Here is a 21,353-nt window from a genome sequence, read left to right as displayed (position 1 = left end):
AAACAGGGAACAGGGAAGTGATCTAATGCTCTTCCTCACAATCCAGCTTCCACAACCCAGCTTCTCTCTCCTATCTTTTTTTTAATATTTATTTATTTATTTATTTATTTTTATTTGCACAAAATATAATGTACAACAATTATGGCAATCTCTAAGATTCAATTTTTCCAACATGAAATAGTATCAGAACAGGCTGAATTCCAACATATAGAAGAAGGATAATGAACAGGAAGTACAAACAACAACAAATAAATAAATAAATAAAATAAAAACAAACCCCAAACAGAATCAAAGTAAACAAATAAGCAAATAAATAAACAAAAAAGAGAGATAATTAAAAGACATAAAATAAGTTATATCTTAAACTGGGCATACACTGTGCGATTTTTTCAGTCGCGCGATTCAGCTCCTGCTCAAACTGTACATTGACTTGCAGGGGTTATAAGTCCATAGGTCACGAAGCAGGGTCTCACACTATACGGCCCGATGCTCTGATGCGACCTGAGTGCTCACACTGTGCGTCCATAAAAATGAAGGTTATAACAGAAAATCTGTCGCTCGCTCTCCCTCTCTGTCTTTCACTCACACAGACACACACACCACCACCATCAACTTTGCTAAATTGCTAATGAAAAACATTGATCAGGCAGCTGTGATTGAGCAGCAATGTAAATCCAACTATTTTCACGGTTGTTGTGGTCGTGATAATTTTGTGAGCCACATCGAAAAGACTCAGATGAGCTTTCCAAAGTTCTACAAGTGCCTCCATCGCTTGTGTCCAGATCACACGCTGCACTGCTGTGCTACTCCGTTTTTCACCGATATTTATGTGTTTGCGCGTGCGCAGTGTGAGCGGCTGCGGTGACATCCTCCCGACCAAGCGACTGACGATCGGGAGCTGGTCGTGAGGTGTTAATCGCTTCTCGTTACCCCACGTATACTACACGATGTACGATGAAGGCCAAAATCGGCCGATCACAAAAATCGGCTCAAAATGGGCCAAAAATCGCACAGTGTAAGCCCAGCATTAGGGGTTTTCTAGCAGATCTAGTTCAACAATCATATGACTCAAATCCAGAGCTTGTTTTTTGTCCATAAATTTTACAGATGAGAGAAAGAGGCAGAGTTCTTTGTGAAAAGTAAAAAAGGACGGCTTTGTTTTCAGAAAATGACATTTGTGAATGAAGAATTTGCCCATAATAATTATTACATTTAAAACATTTTCAAGCTTCTTTTCTTTTCTTAGAGAACCAAACATAATATCATTTTTAGAAAATTCAAGTAAGTTTGGGATCTTAGGGAAGAGCCAGTAGTGCACATCGTTCCACAGGGCTTTACAGAAGCTTCTCTCTCCTTTCTACAGCAGATGGCAGTAGAGGTCTTCCAGCAGTAATGACCCTCCTGGGCGTGGCCTCCTACCCACCACAGTTTACGACATACGCCATAGTGTCTCTGTAAGGAGTACCGTGTAGTGGAACATTTCAAGAGTAGTAACAGTCTTTTACTTTTTCATATTATTGTGCCTGAACCGCTTTGTTACGATGCCTTCAGTTGAAAGCTTTACTGTCGCATACGACGCAGTGAATGAATTCGTGACTTTTTCAGAGGGAGACACTATAACAGGGACTGTAACTCTGGCCTTATCCAAGGAAAGCTCAGTTCAAAGCCTGTTTGTCAAGGCAAAAGGGGACGCTAACGTCCGGTGGTCTCAGAAGAGCGGTGACCGTACTCATACGTACTCTGCGCATACAAGATATTTCAAACTAAAGGAATTTTTAATCCCAGAGAGCGCCGGCGGTAAGTAACACACTTCATAGTCCTCTTGCAAAAACCTAATTGAATGTATTTACAAAAAAAACCCCAACAACAAAGCAAAAACAACAAAGAATTAAAGGTATTCAATTAATCTTTAGTGTTGTAAATGTAGAAGCAGCTGTCAGTTTTTGGCAAAGTCATTTTTTTCTCTATTTTTCGAGGTAAAAAGTCTCATTGACATTAAAGATGTATTTTTAACATGGTTAACTTTCAACTATTTATTGGCATTTATCAGTGTTTATTAGTATTCAGTGTATGTTTCGTGTGTTTTTGGATACTTCTGGATTTTGTGAAATTTTCCCTCGAATCAATTTTTTTGTCGTCTATGCAAAAAATATAACATTTCAAAGACACGTTTCTCAAACAAAATACACATAAATGGAAACGATACATGTTATATTAAATAATTTGTATATTTAATTGTTAGTGTTAAAGTTCTCATTTATAATTTAACAAATGCAATAATAATAATACAATAATAATAATTAGAGTTCTGTGAAGAAATTTCAAATGACTAAAATAAAATGGGTTGATTATACTTTAGAAGACACAGTAAGTACAATAATGCACATGTAATGACCTTGCAAAATCGGTGCTTCCCATATTTTCTATATAACCCCTTCATAAATCCTGTTAACTACAGTCTATTTATCAATATATTACATATTTAAAAAAAATCACACACGCACAGAAACAGGACACCTGTTCTTAAGCATACCTTTCCTTGTTGGTGCTGTTTCTTATGAATCAGATACTCCTGAGTTTGTTTTTTACTTTGGTGACAAACCTGCTATCAACTTAACACTTAAACATACATCTGTTTTATTTGCTTGTTTTTATTTTACATCGATCTGTATGTATATAACATTTTTAAATATAATTTAAGCATGTAAGTTGGTCAAACTGGAGTCATAGACTGTATTAGGAGCCCAGTATAGAAATCTTTATTTACAATCCTTCTTTTGTCTGTTTATTCATGGTTAAAGCTGACTGCAAAGTTTCTAATTAAATTACAGGAGTCAAATGAAGGTTCTAATATTAAAGTGCAATAGAAAAGTATTGAATAGTAATAGTTATGTACCTATATTTGAAAAATTTACAATACTGTGAAATAACAGTTCATTTTCCTTCATTTTCAGAAACGGTTTTGCCCCAAGGGACCCATGTCTACAGATTCAGCTTCCAAATACCACCAGGGTAAGTACAGTTAGTCAGCTGACAAAAACAATGGTTTGAATTTACACTTTAACAGTGACTCGAACAAACGCAAAAAGTAGATCTAATCAATAAAATAGCAGCAGCTCAGGGCATTTAGGCATGTAGATATGGTCAAGACGATGTGTTAAAATTTGAACTTAGTATCAGAATGGCGAAGAAAGAAAAGTTGAGTGAACTTGAATGTGGCATCTTTGTTTGTCCCAGAGTATTTATCTAGTATCTACTGAGTTTTTCTTACACAACATCTCTAGGGTTTACAGAGAAAATATCCAGTTAGCAGCTGGTGTCTAAGTGAAAATACATTGTCCATGTCAGAAGTCAGAAGAGAACGAAAAGGCTGCTTTGAGCTGATATGAAAAGTAACACAAAAAACAATCATTACAACCAGCATATACAGTGGCTTGCAAAAGTATTCAGCCCCCTTGAACTTTTCCACATTTTGTCACATTACAGCCACAAACATGAATCAATTTTATTGGAATTCCACGTGAAAGACCAATACAAAGTGGTATACACTGGAGAAGTGGAACGAAAATCATACATGATTCCAAACATTTTTTACAAATAAATAACTGAAAAGTGGGGTGTGTTTTAGGGCTGGGCCATATCATACCGTTCACGGTAATACCGGTGTAATTTTGGGTAACGATAGGAAAATGAAATATCGCGATAGAATATGGGTAAAACGCGCATGCGCAGTGCCTATGTTTACATACGCACATGGCGGCGATGCAGAATGAGAAGAGCGAAAGTGGATCGTTAAATGAAACGGATGAACCAGAATTGGTTTGTAAAAATGCTGCAACTTCAGTGGTGTGGAACTGGTTTAGCTTTCGTCCGTCAGATACACAACAAAGCACTATTTTTGGTAGAGCATGCTAGCGGGCCGTCGTTATTACCGTGTTGTTTGGAAAATACGGCACACTTAAAATCAATCCTTTGATTTTTCTGAAAATCGACAGTGCCCCTTATAATCCCGTGTGCCTTATGGATGAATTCTGGTTGTGCTTACTGACCTCGAAACAGTTTTATGTGGTACACGGCGCTCGAAAATCTGTCAAATGTTTCAGTACGACTTTGCTAAGCTACGAACCGCACTGCTTGATGGATTGTCAGAGCATTACGGCTATCGTAGGCAGGCGCCTCGCGGAGTGATACGTACTGTGCTTCAACATAATATTACTGTATTTTGTGTGTATAACCTCTTTTTAAGTTTTGTGGATATTATACATGGTTATGCTGAGGATATGTCGGCCAATTTCTACTGGAAATGCCTTTTGGTTAAACTGTCAGCAAGGAATTTGCATTTGCACTGTTAATTTTTATATAACTTTAATGCACATAAAAAACAGCTGCTTGTTTAAGTGAAAATACATTGATGGGGTTTTTTGCACTAATAAAGTTGTGGAGTTGTAAAGTATTTTGTCTAGCGTCAATTATATCGTCAGTTATATCGTTATCGCAAATTTTCAAATGTATATCGTGATAAATATTTTTGGTCATATCGCCCTGCTCTAGTGTGCGTAATTATTCAGCCCCCTGAGTCAATACTTTGTAGAACCACCTTTTGCTGCAATTACAGCTGCCAGTCTTTTAGGGTACGTCTCTACCAGCGTTGCACATCTAGAGGGTGTGTCTTTGTGAGACACCATGTCACAAAGCTCAAATCGTCTCAGCCTGGTTTCTTGAACATTATGAGTTCACTGTAGCATAATGGACCAAAATCTCTGAGGAATAATCCCAGCATGTTGTTGAATCTGTGCCACAAAGAACTGAGGCAATTCTGAAAACAAAAGGGGTTCAACCCATCACAAGCAAGGTGTACCTAATAAAGTGACTGCTGAGTGTGTACATGCACTTGAAACATGTTGTTATTTCACTTGACATTGGATAACTTAAAGTCTGCTATTTCCCTACACAGAAGCATGCCTTCATCCTTCAGAGGGACTCACGGAAAAATTGTCTACAAGCTAGAAGCAAAGCTGATAAGGAGCTGGAGGATGAACAGTACAGCAGAGAAGGAGATCAAATTTGTCTCCAAATGTGTTCCAAACCTTCATTCTCTGATGGTGTGTGCAGTATTTAAAAATACGTTCACATAAGAGAAAAACAATGACTGTTCCAAATAATGGCCATTATTGGCCAGATAATTCTATTTTCATTTGTTCAAGGTTGGAGACACAGCTCTGAGAACTATCCACAAACACACTGTGATGGAGTTGCCTTTTGAATACAAAAGGCTTGGCTCTAATTATTAACAGTAATGACTGGTGCATTTCGTTTAATTGATAATCTTGTCACAATGCAGTGCTGCTATCCATGTAATACACACCAAAGTACCATAACCACGCTAAAGACCCAGCATATGCCTTGGGTAAGGCAATCCCAATAGCAGTGGTCTCCCCACAGCAGGATAATATGCCCTTCCCCACAAGAAAGAGGTTCATACCCAGGCCCCAAAAACACCAGGCTTTCTGCTTTCTGACAGGCCTCTTAGGAATCACAACACTAGATCACCCTGTTCAGTTAAGGGCCTGCTAAATGTGCTGAAATGAGCCTTATTTCACAAATAACCCACGCCAAAATCTGCAGGTCAAAAAAGATCCTCTGGGGTGGCTGTAGCTCTGGAGGTAGAGCAGGTCATTTACTAAGCAAGGTTGGTGGTTTGATTCCTGGCTGCTCTAGTCTGCATGCCAAATAACCTTGGGCACGATACTAACCCCAAGCCGCTCCCCAAGGCATCCGTCACAACGTGAATGTTAGATCATTCTATGCATTAATATATTAAAATATAAATTTTAGCACCTTTAAACCATGAAAAATATTGTTTTATTATGGAATTGTGTCAGAATAATTGTTTTGCTTGTTTATTCCATTCTAGTCACCACAAGTTGGTTCAACAAACAAAGAGATGGGTTTTTTCTCAAAAGGACACGTACACATGGACGTAACTGTTGACAGGATGGGTTACGCAGCAGGTATTAAAATTTCTTTTCAAATGTTGTAGGTCTCAATTCTGTTTATACTCTTTTCTCACTATACCAAGAAATATTTTTTGTGTAGTTGAACATAGCCAGAGCTCAATGAGCTAATAATGTAGGATGCACAAAGACTATTGAGATCATAGTTCACAAATCATCTTATCCAGCTTTTCATTCCCATAATATAGAAACTATCCATTTTATTGGCATCTTGTAAATAAAGAGATAATTAATATGTTATCTGCTTTCCAGGGAAACTTATTTGCCACAGTGTTAATACAACCACAAATTAAGCCTGTACTCTTAAGTAATGAGAAATGTAGGGATGTTGTCTAACTTGCACTTTCAGAATTTCCTTTCCAGTAGTTTGAAGTATAGGTGTTGTGTTGTGACTTTCTGGTGTATATTAGACAATGGCACTTTAGTCAACTGAAAAATGTAAAGACAATTGTATTTAAAATATTTTTTTTATTTTCATTTTTTACAGGTGAAACAATAGTGGTTCTTGCTAAAGTTGACAATTCTTCATCCAGTGACATGACACCGAAATTTAGCTTAATACAGGAAGTCGTGTACCGTGCCAATGGCAGAACCAAACATGAGAATACAGTTTGCTGTAAAGTGGCTGACAACTGTATTAAACCAAAAACACAGAAGGAGCTCAGATGTGAAATAAAGATTCCTAGTGATTACATGCTGACAATCCAGAACTGTGATATTATCTCAGTGGAATACTGTTTAAAGGTATGTAGTACTGTATCTAAAGCAAAACTTGAATTTTTGTGGGAATCGATATTATGATTTATGCATGACAGAGCCATTTGTAATTGACTGTGTGAACAGCAATGAATATCATTGAGGAAGTTGCTGTCAGATGTTCTCTTGTTGCTTTTCCAGTGTAAAAATAAAAGCATCATCTACTAATGAGACATATTTACATATATTTTTCTTTCTCCTAGGTATATCTGGACATCAGCTTTGCTTTTGATCCAGAGGTTCTGTGCCCAGTGGTCATTTTACCTCCCGGCTTGGCTCCTGGCTGTCTGAGTAATATGAATGTAGGTCCCTATCCAACAGGTGCTATTGGGGGTCCAAGCAACAGTGACTTCCCTCCCCCTGCAATGCCCATGGGCCTTCAACCTATGTCTCCACATTCAGGCAGTTATGGATATCCAGGAGTCCAAAGCTATTCAGCACCACCTCCTATATTCCCAAATAACCCTGCTGTATATGGTGGACCAGCAGGCGTGCAATCTTCTCAGCCAACACACATGTTTGGAGGCTACAATAACCCAGTGCCACAGGTGCCTTCGCCATATGGAACTCCATATTCATCTTCGTCATCTTCTGTCCTGCACCCGCCACCACCCCCACCCCAACAATTTTACCCACCCCCACCCCAACAATTTCACCAACCCCCATCTGCCCTTGAGAGCCAGCCATCTCCTTCTATTCAATCTCCAGTACCTCCTGCATACAACATGGTGCTTTCTGCACCAGTGATGAATGTAGACTTCCTGTCTCAAACAGATGGAGCTCCTCCATCATATTCACTCCTTTTCCCAGACAAATCTGATGCAAAATAACTGACTAAATGCTAATTGGTTAATTAGTGAGTTACTAAGTTATAAACTAAACCTGTGTAGGAAAAAATTTGATATTAGACCACCCCTATTATGTCTTAAACAATTTTTTATTAAAATGAAATTGTTAATGTATGCAGTATTTATCATTAGTCACCTATATACTGGACTTTATATACTGGACATAAATAAGACTCTTGCACTGCATGCGATTTAATGGGCAGATCAGGTCGCTCATTAACTTTGTACCGCTACTTATGCCTTAATTATCACGGTGCACTGTATTTTGCATTATTTAAAGTGCCCTTTTTTAGTATCAATATCTGCCTCAGTGCTCTGTTTAGAGGAATATTATAAGAAATTGCCAACACTGCATCCGGCTTTATATATAAATATATATATATATATATATATGTGTGTATATTATTTTTTTGTATTAAAAAGCTGAAAAGACATATTTATTTCCTCTATACTTTAGTGTGTTGAGTTTATCTCAGTTCAATGCAATTTTACCTATGTAGCGTCAAATCACAACAACAGTCAAAGTGTTTAACTACTTTTCTTAGCTCTTTTATAAATATTTATTATTATAAAAAGTTACATTTGGGGTTTTTTTGCAAACTGACAGTTTTTTCCTCTGAGTTGTAGAGGTGAATAAAGTTCTGTAAAGTTTATTTTTGAATGTTTGTGAATAGTAAAAATTTGTTATTTTTTTTATAGGTAATCTCATTCATCGGATTTTTTCCATCTTATCAGGTAACTCTGTTTAACAATGTGAAATCTTGTTCTAGTCTAATACCTTTGGCCATCAAACAATTTTGAAGACAGATTTACTTTAAACACCCGGCTGAAATTGCACAGGTCCTTCCTACTGTGCAATATGCTGAGGTGAACTGCTTAAAAGAATGTTGGAAAAATGTTGCAACTGCTTGACATGGGATAGGCAGTTGGACCTTTTTTCTTCTTTCTCTTTGAAACCTCATGCTTTAGGCAAAGGCAGGCAATCATTTGTAAAGTCAGCTGACTGGCATCACGGAAAGCAGTTCATTTGACCAACAGTCTAGTATGTCTCCAGTACAGGACTTCAGTCTTACGTATGAATCAGTCAACAATGATGACATTTCTTCTTATGCACAGCTACTTAAAGGAAGAAAAAAAAATCTGACTATTCGGAGTAAACTGAAAAGACAAAAAACAATGGACTTCATTCACAACTGGTTCATATGTATGAATCTCACTCATAAACTCTGTGGATGAATGTTTCACAGAGAAATCAGTGATCAGGACTTTCTAATCTGAATCTATATGTACTCACTGAACAAATTTAGCTTTAGACCCTGCGTACAAACAGATGGTGAAGACCTGGATGTCTTATGTTATAGTCAAGCAAGGGAAAATAGTGGTTGGAGACTGCACTATTCCAAATGTGTGCATTGAAAGCAAGATCTTGTTGTCTCTTAAATGGTTGCTTCAAACATAGCGACCTCATCTGCGACCATTTGTGATTTAGATGAAAATGACAATAAGAAGACAGAAGGCAATGCCTGTCACATGCCAGTCTCCCAATACTCGATGACAGGCATAAACCAACTATGGTCATATTGTTTATGAGGGAACAAATATGTCAGCTTTACTTTACAGATAACATAATTACTTTGCTCCTACTTTGTACTCTCAATATTACGGAGTACAAAGTAGCAATAATACACTATCGGTCAATTTCATCATGTATTTATATTTATTAACAACTATGAAAAGTGGGGACAAAGCTTTTCAATCTGTGGTACCAAGCTCTCCAACACACTGTAAAAAAAAATTTTTGTGAAAACTTAGAAACTCAAGGCAACCCACTGCATTTACGTTTTTAGGTTCTGATGGATAACTTATAATTTCAAGTTTAGGAGAAAAGTTGCTTCAATTAATGTTTTTGTGTTTACAAGACTAATAACTGTGCTTTTTCTCAACTCATATTTTATTGTTTTACCAATGTAATTCCTAAAGTTTACACAACATATTTTTTTTTTGTTTTGCCAATCAATTTCCTAAAGTCTAGAAGAAGTATCCTTTATAGTTTTCATGAGGTGCTCCTATCAATCAAGATATGTTTGATATTCTGTCTGACAATACCACACCTTTAAAATTGGATGAGTAACATTTATTACAAAAATTTAACTTTCATTTTGTTTTTGGAAAAGGACTTTATTTGTGGCTGAATGTTGTCAGTATGTTAAAAATGGCTGATCTCAAAACATTGTCAGTGGTGCAGTTGTGTTTGAACACAATAAAGTTATTTGAAAATCAACATTGTGTAAACATTCATTAATACAACAGGGAGCACCTCATGAAAACTATAAAGGATACTTTTTCTAGACTTTAGGAAATTGATTGGCAAAACAAAAAAAATATGTTGTGTAAACTTTAGGAATTACATTGGTAAAACAATAAAATATGAGTTGAGAAAAAGCACAGTTATTAGTCTTGTAAACACAAAAACATTAATTGAAGCAACTTTTCTCCTAAACTTGAAATTATAAGTTATCCATCAGAACCTAAAAACGTAAATGCAGTGGGTTGCCTTGAGTTTTTAGGTTTTCGCAACAATTTTTTTTTACAGTGTAATCGCTCCACCTCTGTCTAACTGACTTAAAGTTAAATATTAAAAACCTTTCTGTTTAATCTGCTGACATTCTTTTCTTATTTATATTTATGTTGATGTTTATTCTGTTTTAACATCATTCTCGTATTAATACTATTAATTGTAATATTAATGCCTGTGAAAAGCACTTTATAAATAATAATAAAAATAAATACATAAACTTACTTATTTTACTTAGTAACTTTTAAAACTTATAAGCAAAAATAAAACAGAAAAAATGTTCTGTTAATAAACATAATAATAATAAATAAAAGTAATTAATAATAAAAGACAGGACAAATATCACATTGAAAGCACAAAAGCCAGATCAAAGCTCACCAGGATCTTTGCACATTTTGTTGTTATGGTGCTTAGGTTACTGTCAATACTTGTGGGAGGTACTGATGACAGAGAACCAGGGTGCACAAAAGAGCATAAGGTGGCATGTAGCCATCACAGACATGCATGCTTAATCTGCGGCATACAAAAATGGTGATCTACATTAAAGGTGTAATGATGTGTGCTGTGGCAGGCAGGATTTAGGACCTAAATGCAGGACTCCGACACAGAATGATAAACTAAAGGCGGCAGCTTTATTGTTGGAGAATGTACGAAAAGAAAACCAAACTAGGAACTCAAAACAGGAAGCTCAAACTAGAAAAAGAAACCAAAACCACGACATTACCAGAAGCACAGAGAAAGAAAAACACAGCACAGTGAAGGCATGACGCAACACTGCCAGAGAGAAACAAAGGGCTTAAATACACAGGCAGGACAACAAGAGGATGGGGAACAGGTGGTAACACAGCTGGGACAAATCAGACCTAACAAGACAAGGGGAAGCAAAACCAGACACATGGCACACAGGACAGGGACTATCTTAAATAAAACAGGAACCATGGCAAAGACTCAGAAAACACAGGACAAGACTGGACACTGATGGAGGTAAAACATAATCTATAATAGCAAGAAACTAAACAATCTAACATGAACACATGAAAGTACAAGAAAACCATAAACCACTCAAAGAATCTAATCTAACTTAGAATATCCTTTAACCAGTTAACACAGTCCAAAATCTAGAGATAGAAAACTAACATAAGCACACAAGCACTGAAATTGATATACAACCAAGAAATATTAACCAAACTCAAACAAAACACATGAACATTTGGTTACCAGACCCAGGACCATGACAAAAGGACTAGGTCTGTTTGGTTCTGTGTCCATAGTCCTGTTCAGTGAGTGAAAAGATATAGTCCAAGGAACAGGTCCAAATGTCTGTTTACTATCAACAGAAAACTGCTAACCAGCAAGTCTTTACATAGATAGATGGATTTTTTTTTAAATTTTCTTTCGAACATACAAATATAACCGAAATAACAAGAAAAAAGAAAAACTTAAAAACATTTAGTTTTCATGAATATCTCTATGTCTATACAATGTTTATGCTCGAAAAGGAGTAGGATGAAGTTTACACTTTACACTTTTATATCCTATTTCAATATATTTACATCTTTATAAAAGAAAATCATTTTATGTATGTTTCCCAAATTCCAGCTGTTTCCCAGGTCCTTAGTTTTACCTTTTTCCCTGAGGTGGTGTTTCCACTGGTTTAATTCCTTCCAGTTTTGCTACCATTCAGCCTGGTACAACTGTGGGGCCTTACCGACCTGTTTATAATCCAGTTCATCAAAGAGTTGCTGTAGGGAAACAGGTTAGGTTTGACTGGAGAGAAACATTTAAAATTATTATTCATAATCATTGCTGCCCAGTGACATCTTAGAGATTGAGAACGCTGCCTTATTGAGAGACCGTGAAGCTGTTCACCCTAGCTCATATAACAGTATCGATTGTTTAATGAAACCATAAGAAAGGCCAGGCAAGTGAGAGGAGAGAGCACACTACATGTGCACACATGGTGTTACTGCACGTAACAAAGCTGTTTTCATCTGAATGTCTTTTTGCATTTGCTGCTGTTGTCCTACATTGCAATTTTCAAAAGTTGTTTCTGAATGTGTAGCTTTGTGCTAAGATATTGTCTTGTCCATGATTTAAAGGTATTTGTAAACCTAAGTTCCATAAAGCTGAATTAAAATGTTTATTGGTAGAGAACTGACTATCCCCCTTCCCATTCACTTGGATAAATAATAAATAAAGCATGTTTTGGAAAGCTTTTGTAAGCTGACTTTTTTTCTTATTATTGTGAAACAAATTTTTAGACAGTGATTGGTAATAAAATAAAATGTATGCAAAATGTGCTACAGGATGGAACACACCCACATGCCTTTATTCAGCTGCAACCTGATCTCTTTCAGCTGGAGCCTGGTGATTAGATTACAATGCTCTTCCTTTTGGCCACACATCTAATTTGGTTTGGTGCATTTCTAAGCAGTTTTCTCTGATGATAGAATACAGCCAGTCTTCCTGTGAGAACAAACCACTGTGATTTGACAAGACATAGAAATGCTGACTCGTGTCATTGTGTTTATAATGGGTCAGTCCTTCATGAACTTATCCTATTTATGATCCTATTTATGAACAGAGATTGGAAGGTACAAAATCTACTTCCTCAAATTAAAATAAATTTAAGTGATTTATAGACATGGGACCACTCCTTGAAGCACCATCTTATTGGGGGAGCGGGGTCAGTGTGCAAGAGTTTATAAGAGCATCCATCAAATTTCTTAGTGTCTTTTGCAATTTAATGGCTGGGTCTGGAGCCTCTCCCTACTAGCGTGCATTGAAAAGTTTAGCACACATGTGGACAATAAGTATGCAGCTGGGAAGTAACTGGAAATCAACACAGAAATATCTTATCTGGCCAAGAGATTTGAACCTTGAACTCTGAACCTAGAAGAGACAGGATATGAGTTACGAAAACTGGTGGGACACTTTGTGGCATAGAAATTACTGCATTTAAAAAAAATAAAAATAAAAACATCAGTTCTTTTAGTCCAAAGTAAGTGTTATCGCATGAACAACAGGAGACCATAGAACTGTTTTTTTATGATAGTACACTGTAAATTCTAGTTAGTTTGCAGAACTTATGACAAAAAGAATACTTGCTAACATAGGAAAACTAGGTAGAGCTAACTTACTAAGTAGGGCAACTTATTCATTGTGATTATGCACTTCACGAAAGTGGAATGATTCAGTAATTTTCCAAATAAGAAATTACCCACATTGATTAACTGGTTAGACCAGGGGTCCCCAATCTCAGTCCACGAGGGCCGGTGTCCCTGCAGGTTTTAGATGTCTCCTTGATCCATCACAGCTGATTTAAATGGATAAATTACCTTCTCAACATGTCTTGAAGTTCTCCAGAGGCCTGGCAATGAACTAATCATGTGATTCAGGTGTGCTGACCCAAGGTGAGATCTAAAACCTGCAGGGACACCGGCCCTCGTGGACTGAGATTGGGGACCCCTGGGTTAGACGTTTGGATCCTCCGGCCCCCTACAAATCTGACACAGACGAGCACCTAAGAAAATGGATGAATGGGTGGCTTAATTAACTGCTCAATTAATGTTGCTCTTACAGGAATATTTTGACCATTACCTTTCACTTTTCACTTTGCACACAGTGCTTTGACACTAAGTCAGTTTTAGCTACCGGCTGGGATGAGCTCAGTCCAGTTGAACCAACTATCCCACCTCTTCAGTCATAAGCTAGTAGAAAAAGCAGCAGATGGGAAGCAAGGTGGTTCAGAGCTTAGCACTGTTGGGAAACGTTTTGCATCCAGAGTTTTTAGCTGCTCACCCAAACATAGCAGGCTACTTCTTTTGATCAAAAGGATTTTGAAGTCAAAGTAAACTTTATTGTCATCTCTGCTATATACAGTACAGTATATAGAGAGACGAGGCGACGAGGCTCCAGCTCCATTCATTGCAAAAAACAAACAATATAAGAGTAAGAAATAAATATACACTTTAAGACTAAGGTAAAGGATCAATAACACTTTAAAATAATATTTACAGTTTGGAAAGGGTTGGAAAGCTGAAAAGTCGTTTTTCAAACCATTTAGTTTATGAGTTATGGATCTCAAAGAGCATTTATAACATGTCAGTGTTTCTCAGATTAGTAAATGTAAATAAAATTCTGTGAATAAAGTTGACTTTGGTAAAGACTCCGTGAACTATATTCAGTGGTTAAATGTTCATTATGGTGCATAAGCTACATTTATTGCCTAAACGACTGTTGTAGTACATGTCTCACACTTTTTGGCATTGTGTCAAATCGGGAAAAAAATTAGCCCACGACGTCACTCTATAGGCGGAGCTTCCTGTCACGCCCATTTGGATCTGCTTGTCAGTGCTGAGAAAAGCGTTTCACCGACAGCACAGAAATGTCTCCGATAAAGGACTTTAATGTGACTTATGAAGCGATCAACGAAGCTGATACTTTTTCTGTAGGGGATACTATAGTTGGAACAGTTAGTTTCAGACTGACAAAAGCCGTCAAAGTCAAGAGCGTTTCTGTAAAGGCCAAAGGAGACGCAAACGTACACTGGTCAGAAGGAAGTGGAGATGACGAGAGATCGTACAGTGATCACAGGAGATATTTCAAAGTGAAGGAACTCTTAGTTGCAGAAAATGCTAAAGGTAAGGTTTATTCATTTAGAACTTGGACACAGTTTGTTATTGTGCCATTCCTAGCAGGACTGTTTGGTGCCATTTCAGTCCCCATGACAATATAGTGTGTTTGTCATGATCACAGGTCTCTTCTCTTCTCAGGGTTTTCACTCCTTTTGGAGTTTTATTCTAAGTAATTCTTCTATATTATAATTATATTCTTTTCTTGAGCTTCTACTTTGGCTGCCATCTACAATTCCATTTTCATAAAAGACGGTGCTTTCGTCTGCTGTCATTCCCTAAGGCATCTCCACAGCGGATGAATTTCTGATTTTGTGCAAAATTTACACACGAAAGACTCATGTTTGAACCATTTACCCACACTTCGAATGTTTCGTTATATTAGAGTGTAATAGTTTGCTTATCCTCTGTTGAACAAAAGGGAGGCAGGATAACCAAACAATTACACTGTCAAGCTATTCACCTTTCTGCCTTTCCCTCTTTGTGTTTTGTTAGTTATTTGTACTCCATGTCTTGTGACAGTTTTCAATTCTCTCCTCTTGTCTGATTCAGTCGTGACTGTTTGCAGGTTCCCTCTTCTTGAACACTCCTTGATCGCCCTGTGTGTGTGTATGAATTGTACTTTCCCCTGTAGGCTGTACCATTTGTTACGACGTCTGGTTTCTGATTTCTGCCTTATGCTTCAGGACTCTGTTCCTGTAAGTGTTTATATTACCTGATTTGCCCCAGAATCTTTGGCTTTTAAATGTGGACTCCTGTCTAAAACTTTGGGGAAATTTACGATACTCAAAGTATTAACAAGTGGTTTATACTGGAGTATTTTATTTAATGAAATTCCAATACTCTAGTAACACTATGAACAAGAGGGCTAATCTAATGCACCACAATCCAAGAAAACATTATTAACCCAGTCAACCTACATATAATTGGCTCAGCTGATAAACCAACCAACACTGGACACACTTAGCTTGACAAAGCTACTTTCTAAAAGGCTACAGCTCTTAAATGTAGTCTTAAGACCGTATGTCATAGAGTTATAACAGCATTCAACCAGAAATCATAATTCTTTTTGCAGGAGCAACTGTGTATACAAAATATGTAAAAATAGTGTTTTTGAGTATATGAAACTAAAAAACAAAACATGAAATTCGTCCTTCTCTTCAAATTTAAATGGTTCGAAGCAAAAAGCTACGTACTCGGTGGCTCTGGTTCCACTGTGCCTCTGATTGTCTTATCTCAATTATCATTCCTTGTGAGTTTTGCATTATCCTAACTCACTACACACAACCCAGTCAGATGCACTGTAGGATAGACCATAATTTTGCAGATTTCCCATAGGGTCTTGTCAAAGTTAAAGGCATCTTTGATGTCAGACATTGATAGGTGCCAATCTTTATTGTCTTTTCCTGGGCTTAAAAAATATTATTGACCTCCACAGAAGAGTTTTCTGTGATGTTAAGATTAATTAGAAAGGTGTGTGCAAAAACAACACGAATAACAATACATACATACATGAATACTGATTATTTAACTGTAGGAATAAGTAAGATATAACTAATTCATTAAGTTCTGGTAAAAGTGTAAGCCTACCACAGGAGGTACCACGGCAGAGGTATACGCATATTTGATTTGACAGATTTTTATGCTGATACTATTCCTGATGCAGCCCTTCCAGGGATTTGTGTCTCCTTCCCTTCTTGAAACAGGTTATCTATTGCTGATAGGTGAAACATTAAACACCACGTGGATTACATTTAGAATGCAAAAGTAGAATGCAGCTATTATTAGTTATCATTGCCTACCTATGACCATTCAGGATGTCTGCCATATTAAAAGTTTAAAATGTCACAAACTCAACTTGCATAATGATAAATGAATAAAGATGTGTGGAATACATCTATATGTGGTATTATGGATTGTGACAAAACAAGTACAGAAGGATATATACTTTATTAACTTGTCTTGACTTAGACACACAAGTACATTTTAAGAATATGAACCAAGTTAAATGATCAGCAGTAAATTGTAAATATATCAGTCTTCCTCTGTGAAGGTGCTGCCATTTTTTAAAAGTCTCTACAGGAAAGTTTAATCACATTTCTCTTGCAGGCATTTCACTTCCCCAAGGGGTCCACCTTTTTAAGTTCAGGCTTAAAATCCCAGAAGGGTAAGTGGGAATTTCTGGCTGCAAGCATTAATACTTTGCTGTATCTTGCTTTTACAAATAAATGCATTATACACGGATTCTGTTTTGTAGGAACATGCCATCATCCTTCACAGGAGCCCATGGAAAAATTGTCTACATGGTTGAAGCAAAGATATCCAGGAGCTGGCGATGGCCTTCTATAATACAAAAAGAGATCAAGTTTGTTTCTAAGGCATTTCTACAGACTCCTCAAGTAATGGTAAACACTATAATGCTTTGCTAGAAGTTTTATACTTGGAAAGTGTATTGTAATGCACTTCAGTGAGGCATTAAATTGAGCTCGGAAATGTTTGTCTACATGTTTTGTTATAGTGTCCACAATCTTGTACAGTGAGTAAAAAGATGAGTGGTCTCTCCAAGGGACAGGTCCAAATGTCTGCTACTATTAACAGAGCAGTCTGTTTTCCAGGTAAAGCGTTTGCAAGTTGCAGAATCTAATGTAAATACATTGAAAAATGCAGTTTATTGATAATATTTGCTTTTGACAGGTGAAACTTTATCTGTTGTCGCCAAAATCTGCAACTCTTCTTCCAAAGACATGAGGCCCAAATTCAAACTTCAGCAGAAAATAGTGTACCGTGCTGGTAGCTCTTCTACGTCCAGTGAGAAAACTCTATTTAAAATGGCCGGGGAGAATATAAATCCAAACTCAGAGGAAAGTGTCTCCTGCCAAGTGAAGATTCCCGTTGATGTCATCATCCTCCATGACTGTGAAATCATCTCAGTGGAATATTACGTCAAGGTATGAAACAAAGTTATGTTATATAGTATTACCTCAGAAATGAAACTGCATTTGTTTGTGAACATTTTCAGGTAAGTAATAGACATGGAAAATACGTGTCTTAAACTCTTAAAAAATGTATATAAAATAACTGCAGAACTCCTAATTAAACTACTACTACTATTACAAAATGCTATACAAAATTTGAATAATAACAAATAAATTATTTATGACAAATAACTGAATCAGTAGTTTCATACATTGCACTTTGATTCAGATGTTTACTAATGTATTACGGACCGGTTTCCCAGGTGTATGTGGACATTAGTTTTGCCATTGATCCAGAGGTGGTGTTTCCACTGGTCATCGTTCCTCCCAGTTCTGCTGCCTTTCAGCCTGGTGAGGCTCTGGGGCCTTGCCCACCTGGGACAGCCGGGGCTCCAAGCTACAGCGACTTCACTTCCTTTAACCAGTGGCCACAAGGTGCCCCACCATATGGGTTCTCAGCTCCAGCGTTTGCATCATCCTCAGTACAATGTCCAGGATCTACTGCTCTGCCTCAGTCTCAGCAGGAAGAACCACCTCCATCGTATACGTCTCTTTATCCTCACCATAATGAACAACCATAGAAGCTCAACTGGATACTGAGCAAATGAATGAACTAAATGTTAATAGTAAGTGACACCTCAAAAATAACTCTTGGGAGTATGGGCTAATGATTCTTCAGTTGGGTTTGGAAAACAGACATCAGTGTAAAATTCTGAAAGCCGAGATAAGAGACAAGAAAATTGGTTACCACATGTGTGCGCCTTTGGTGGGTGCTGAGCTTCTTGTTGGTCAATTAGCAGGACAGCACGAGGCCTTACAGCTGTTGTCACATGAGAGAACTCAAAGTTGCATACAAAAAATTTAGTTTTTGATACTGTACTAATGAAACAAAGAAAAGACAGCACATAGCTGATGATGATAACTAGTTTGCAAGTGGAATGGAAAAGGTGCTGCTTTAAGACTGGCATTCACTTAATAATTTGTTTTTGTTCAGGAGTATGTGCCTGCAGGTAAACAGTGAGTAAGCCAATGATTTGTTGTGAATTTTACCTCCATGCTGTCTTTGTTACAACCATGATAATTGGAGTTTTCTGTTTTTTTTTGTGGGGTCTTTATCTTACAATAGAAAGTGCCTTGAGGCAACTGTTGTTGTTATTTTGCCGCTATATAAATAAAATATACCTGCTTCTTGTCTGCTGTCACTGGGTTTTATAGTAGAGTCATCAGAAACTTGTTTATGCCAGTCATTTCCAAGAAAGTGTAGTCATGTGTCTCTTCATAGGTTGTTACTCTTTAAAAGGTTTAGTTGAAACATTTACTAGCACAGAGATAAGTTCATATCCAGATGCACATACATTGTATTTATAATACATGTGAGAACATCTTTTTTATGCCACTTATATTACTTTATTTCCTTTCTTTGTTTTCACACCAAACTGGAGGCCAATAAAGGGTCTGCTGCAGTTCAGTGGCTTCCTTCTGGTGGCCACACTTTAACAAAAATCATACACTCCAAAATCCAAGTGTCATTTTATCTTGACGTTTCCTTTGTTAGATTTTATCTGTGTATGTATTTGTTGAATTCCTTTATAATTTTATCCCATAATACGTTTTAAACTGGTTATCATCTTTGTAATTTTTCCTAGGTTGTCATTTTTATTATGTTTGTCCATGTGAGTCTTATTTTTTGAAATTACAATGTACATGTGTTTGCCTGGAAAGCACTTTGGCTCAACAGCTGTTGATTTAAATGCACTATAAAAATAAAATCGACTTGACGTATGTTAGTTATGTTAGTTAGTATTATGCTCATTCATTTAAGATAAAATGAGGAGGCCTTTTCACAGTTTTATACTTAGTAGTATACTAAGAGTCTTGTATATTTTATCTTTAATAATATTTAATTGTTAAAAAATTCAGCGTGGGTTGTGGCTTATGCTTTTGGTGTGTGATTCTGCTTATTTTCTGTGTCATTTGTAAACACAACACTGGTTCATCCCCTTGACTTGGGTGTATTTTCTTATGTTTACGTATCATCAAATAATACCAACAGTTGTCTCAAGGTATTTTATATTATTTATTTATTTTATTGTGTTTATTTTTATGATACCTGTCTTGCACAAGTATGGTCCTGCTGTTGTAAGGCTGGTATTGATTTATTGAGTTCTTTTTCTGTGAATTTCACTTCCCCTTTTTTTAATTGTCTTTCTTACATTGTAACCATGTTAACCTTTGCTTCTTTTCTGTTGTCAGTGGGTTTCATAATAGTGTCATCGGACACTTGTTTATGCCAGTAATTTCCCAGAAAGAGCAGACATTTGTCTCGTAATGGGTTGTTACTCTTTGAACAGTGTGGTTGAAACATTTGCTAGCACAGTGATAAGTTCCATTCTTAAAACTGTATATTTTTTTTAGGCCACAGTGATTTGGATAAGCTCTGCATCAGCAAACAGTGTGTTGACTACAAGTGGGTTCAAACTGCAATTCTGTTTGTGATGAACCTATATTGCCTGTGCAAAACAGATTAACATGTAATCACTTGCTAAGAAAGCAATGGGAAGTCAGGCTTGTTTATAGAATGCAATTCATATGCAATGGTAATTTGAAGAGCTTTGTATATGATGAATGAAAGGAAATTAAAAATGGTAATAAATAAAAGAGTTTTTAACACTTTTAAAAGTTACAGCTGGGCAGAAATGTAGGAAAGATAAAGTGCTAATTCACCATGTTTAGTTCAGTTGGTATACTGCCTACAGATATCTAGTATATGTACACCTTTCAGAAGAGGTAGCATTGACTGGCTGACAGGTGTTCCCTTTACTGCACCATAAGAAAGATTTGACTGGAGTCATCCAACTAGCTCAGGCCAATTTAGTATCTCAAGGCAGTCCATTAAAGAAAGCAAATGCTGTGTGCAAAAACACCCTTAAATTTTAATACCCTCGTCCTCTAACCAAATATGTTTGTTTTTTCCTAATACACACACCCACATACAGACACAAACCTGTCCAAACACCTTCCACGCAAGTTAGGCTTTGCATCTTTTAACACTATTCTAGAATTTCACATTTATAATTCAAGTTTGAATAAAGTATTAATAAGATCTTAAGGTTAGGTTGTTGTTTTTAGAAACTTTCTTTTGAACTTATTACATAACAGCATCACAATCTCTCCACAAGCTTCAAAATCAGGTATTTGCAAGCATTCGCAAAAAATATTCAGAAAATTGGGAGGATCAATTTTGTGAATAATAACTGAGGCATTATATACCACTTCATGTACTCAACAATCTTGCAAAAAGAAATGCATAATGCACAGTGCACAATGTAGCTCATTATTAATGAAGTCATGAGGAACATTATTGTAAAGGTGTCCTTTGTCAATATGGCACAAGGACACCACTTTAATAAGGTGAGCAGGCGTCCAATTTTACATAAAACAAGACTGAATATCTCTTAGGAAAGCTCATTCTCAAACCATGATCACAGTGATTCCTCTCAGCTGCACCTCCTTTACATTTTTCTGGTGCTGCTGCATCCTTCTCTCCACTC

The 21,353-nt window shown here is 36.7% G+C and overlaps 2 protein-coding genes across 2 annotated transcripts; both read left to right on the top strand.

Moving 5' to 3' along the window:
- Positions 1 to 1,446: 1,446 nt before the first annotated feature.
- Positions 1,447 to 12,405, top strand: LOC116312347 (arrestin domain-containing protein 3-like). The gene is made up of 6 exons (XM_031729747.2): positions 1,447 to 1,797; positions 2,955 to 3,012; positions 4,955 to 5,102; positions 5,915 to 6,011; positions 6,502 to 6,758; positions 6,974 to 12,405. Exons 1-6 carry the CDS (start codon positions 1,542 to 1,544, stop codon positions 7,598 to 7,600), a joined length of 1,443 nt encoding a protein of 480 aa, XP_031585607.2. The 5' UTR covers positions 1,447 to 1,541; the 3' UTR covers positions 7,601 to 12,405.
- Positions 12,406 to 14,528: 2,123 nt separating this feature from the next.
- Positions 14,529 to 20,850, top strand: LOC116312331 (arrestin domain-containing protein 3-like). The gene is made up of 6 exons (XM_031729725.2): positions 14,529 to 14,836; positions 16,937 to 16,994; positions 17,085 to 17,232; positions 17,346 to 17,442; positions 17,522 to 17,775; positions 18,066 to 20,850. Exons 1-6 carry the CDS (start codon positions 14,581 to 14,583, stop codon positions 18,381 to 18,383), a joined length of 1,131 nt encoding a protein of 376 aa, XP_031585585.1. The 5' UTR covers positions 14,529 to 14,580; the 3' UTR covers positions 18,384 to 20,850.
- The last annotated feature ends 503 nt before the right edge of the window (positions 20,851 to 21,353 follow it).

Source organism: Oreochromis aureus, linkage group 12 (genome assembly GCF_013358895.1).
Source record: "Oreochromis aureus strain Israel breed Guangdong linkage group 12, ZZ_aureus, whole genome shotgun sequence".
In the NCBI taxonomy this organism is placed as follows: domain Eukaryota; kingdom Metazoa; phylum Chordata; class Actinopteri; order Cichliformes; family Cichlidae; genus Oreochromis; species Oreochromis aureus.
Note: the sequence above shows the minus strand (reverse complement) of the source record. Positions and strands in the feature narration are given on the sequence as shown.

What these genes read in the sequence shown, in the direction of transcription:
- LOC116312347 (XM_031729747.2), top strand. Translation starts at nt 1,542, where the DNA reads ATGCCTTCAGTTGAAAGCTTTACTGTCGCATACGACGCAGTGAATGAA. An exon ending in CAGGATGGGTTACGCAGCAG is followed by an intron (nt 6,012 to 6,501) that starts GTATTAAAATTT and finishes CATTTTTTACAG; the next exon opens with GTGAAACAATAGTGGTTCTT. An exon ending in CAGTGGAATACTGTTTAAAG is followed by an intron (nt 6,759 to 6,973) that starts GTATGTAGTACT and finishes TCTTTCTCCTAG; the next exon opens with GTATATCTGGACATCAGCTT.
- LOC116312331 (XM_031729725.2), top strand. Translation starts at nt 14,581, where the DNA reads ATGTCTCCGATAAAGGACTTTAATGTGACTTATGAAGCGATCAACGAA. An exon ending in AGGCTTAAAATCCCAGAAGG is followed by an intron (nt 16,995 to 17,084) that starts GTAAGTGGGAAT and finishes TCTGTTTTGTAG; the next exon opens with GAACATGCCATCATCCTTCA. An exon ending in CAGTGGAATATTACGTCAAG is followed by an intron (nt 17,776 to 18,065) that starts GTATGAAACAAA and finishes CCGGTTTCCCAG; the next exon opens with GTGTATGTGGACATTAGTTT.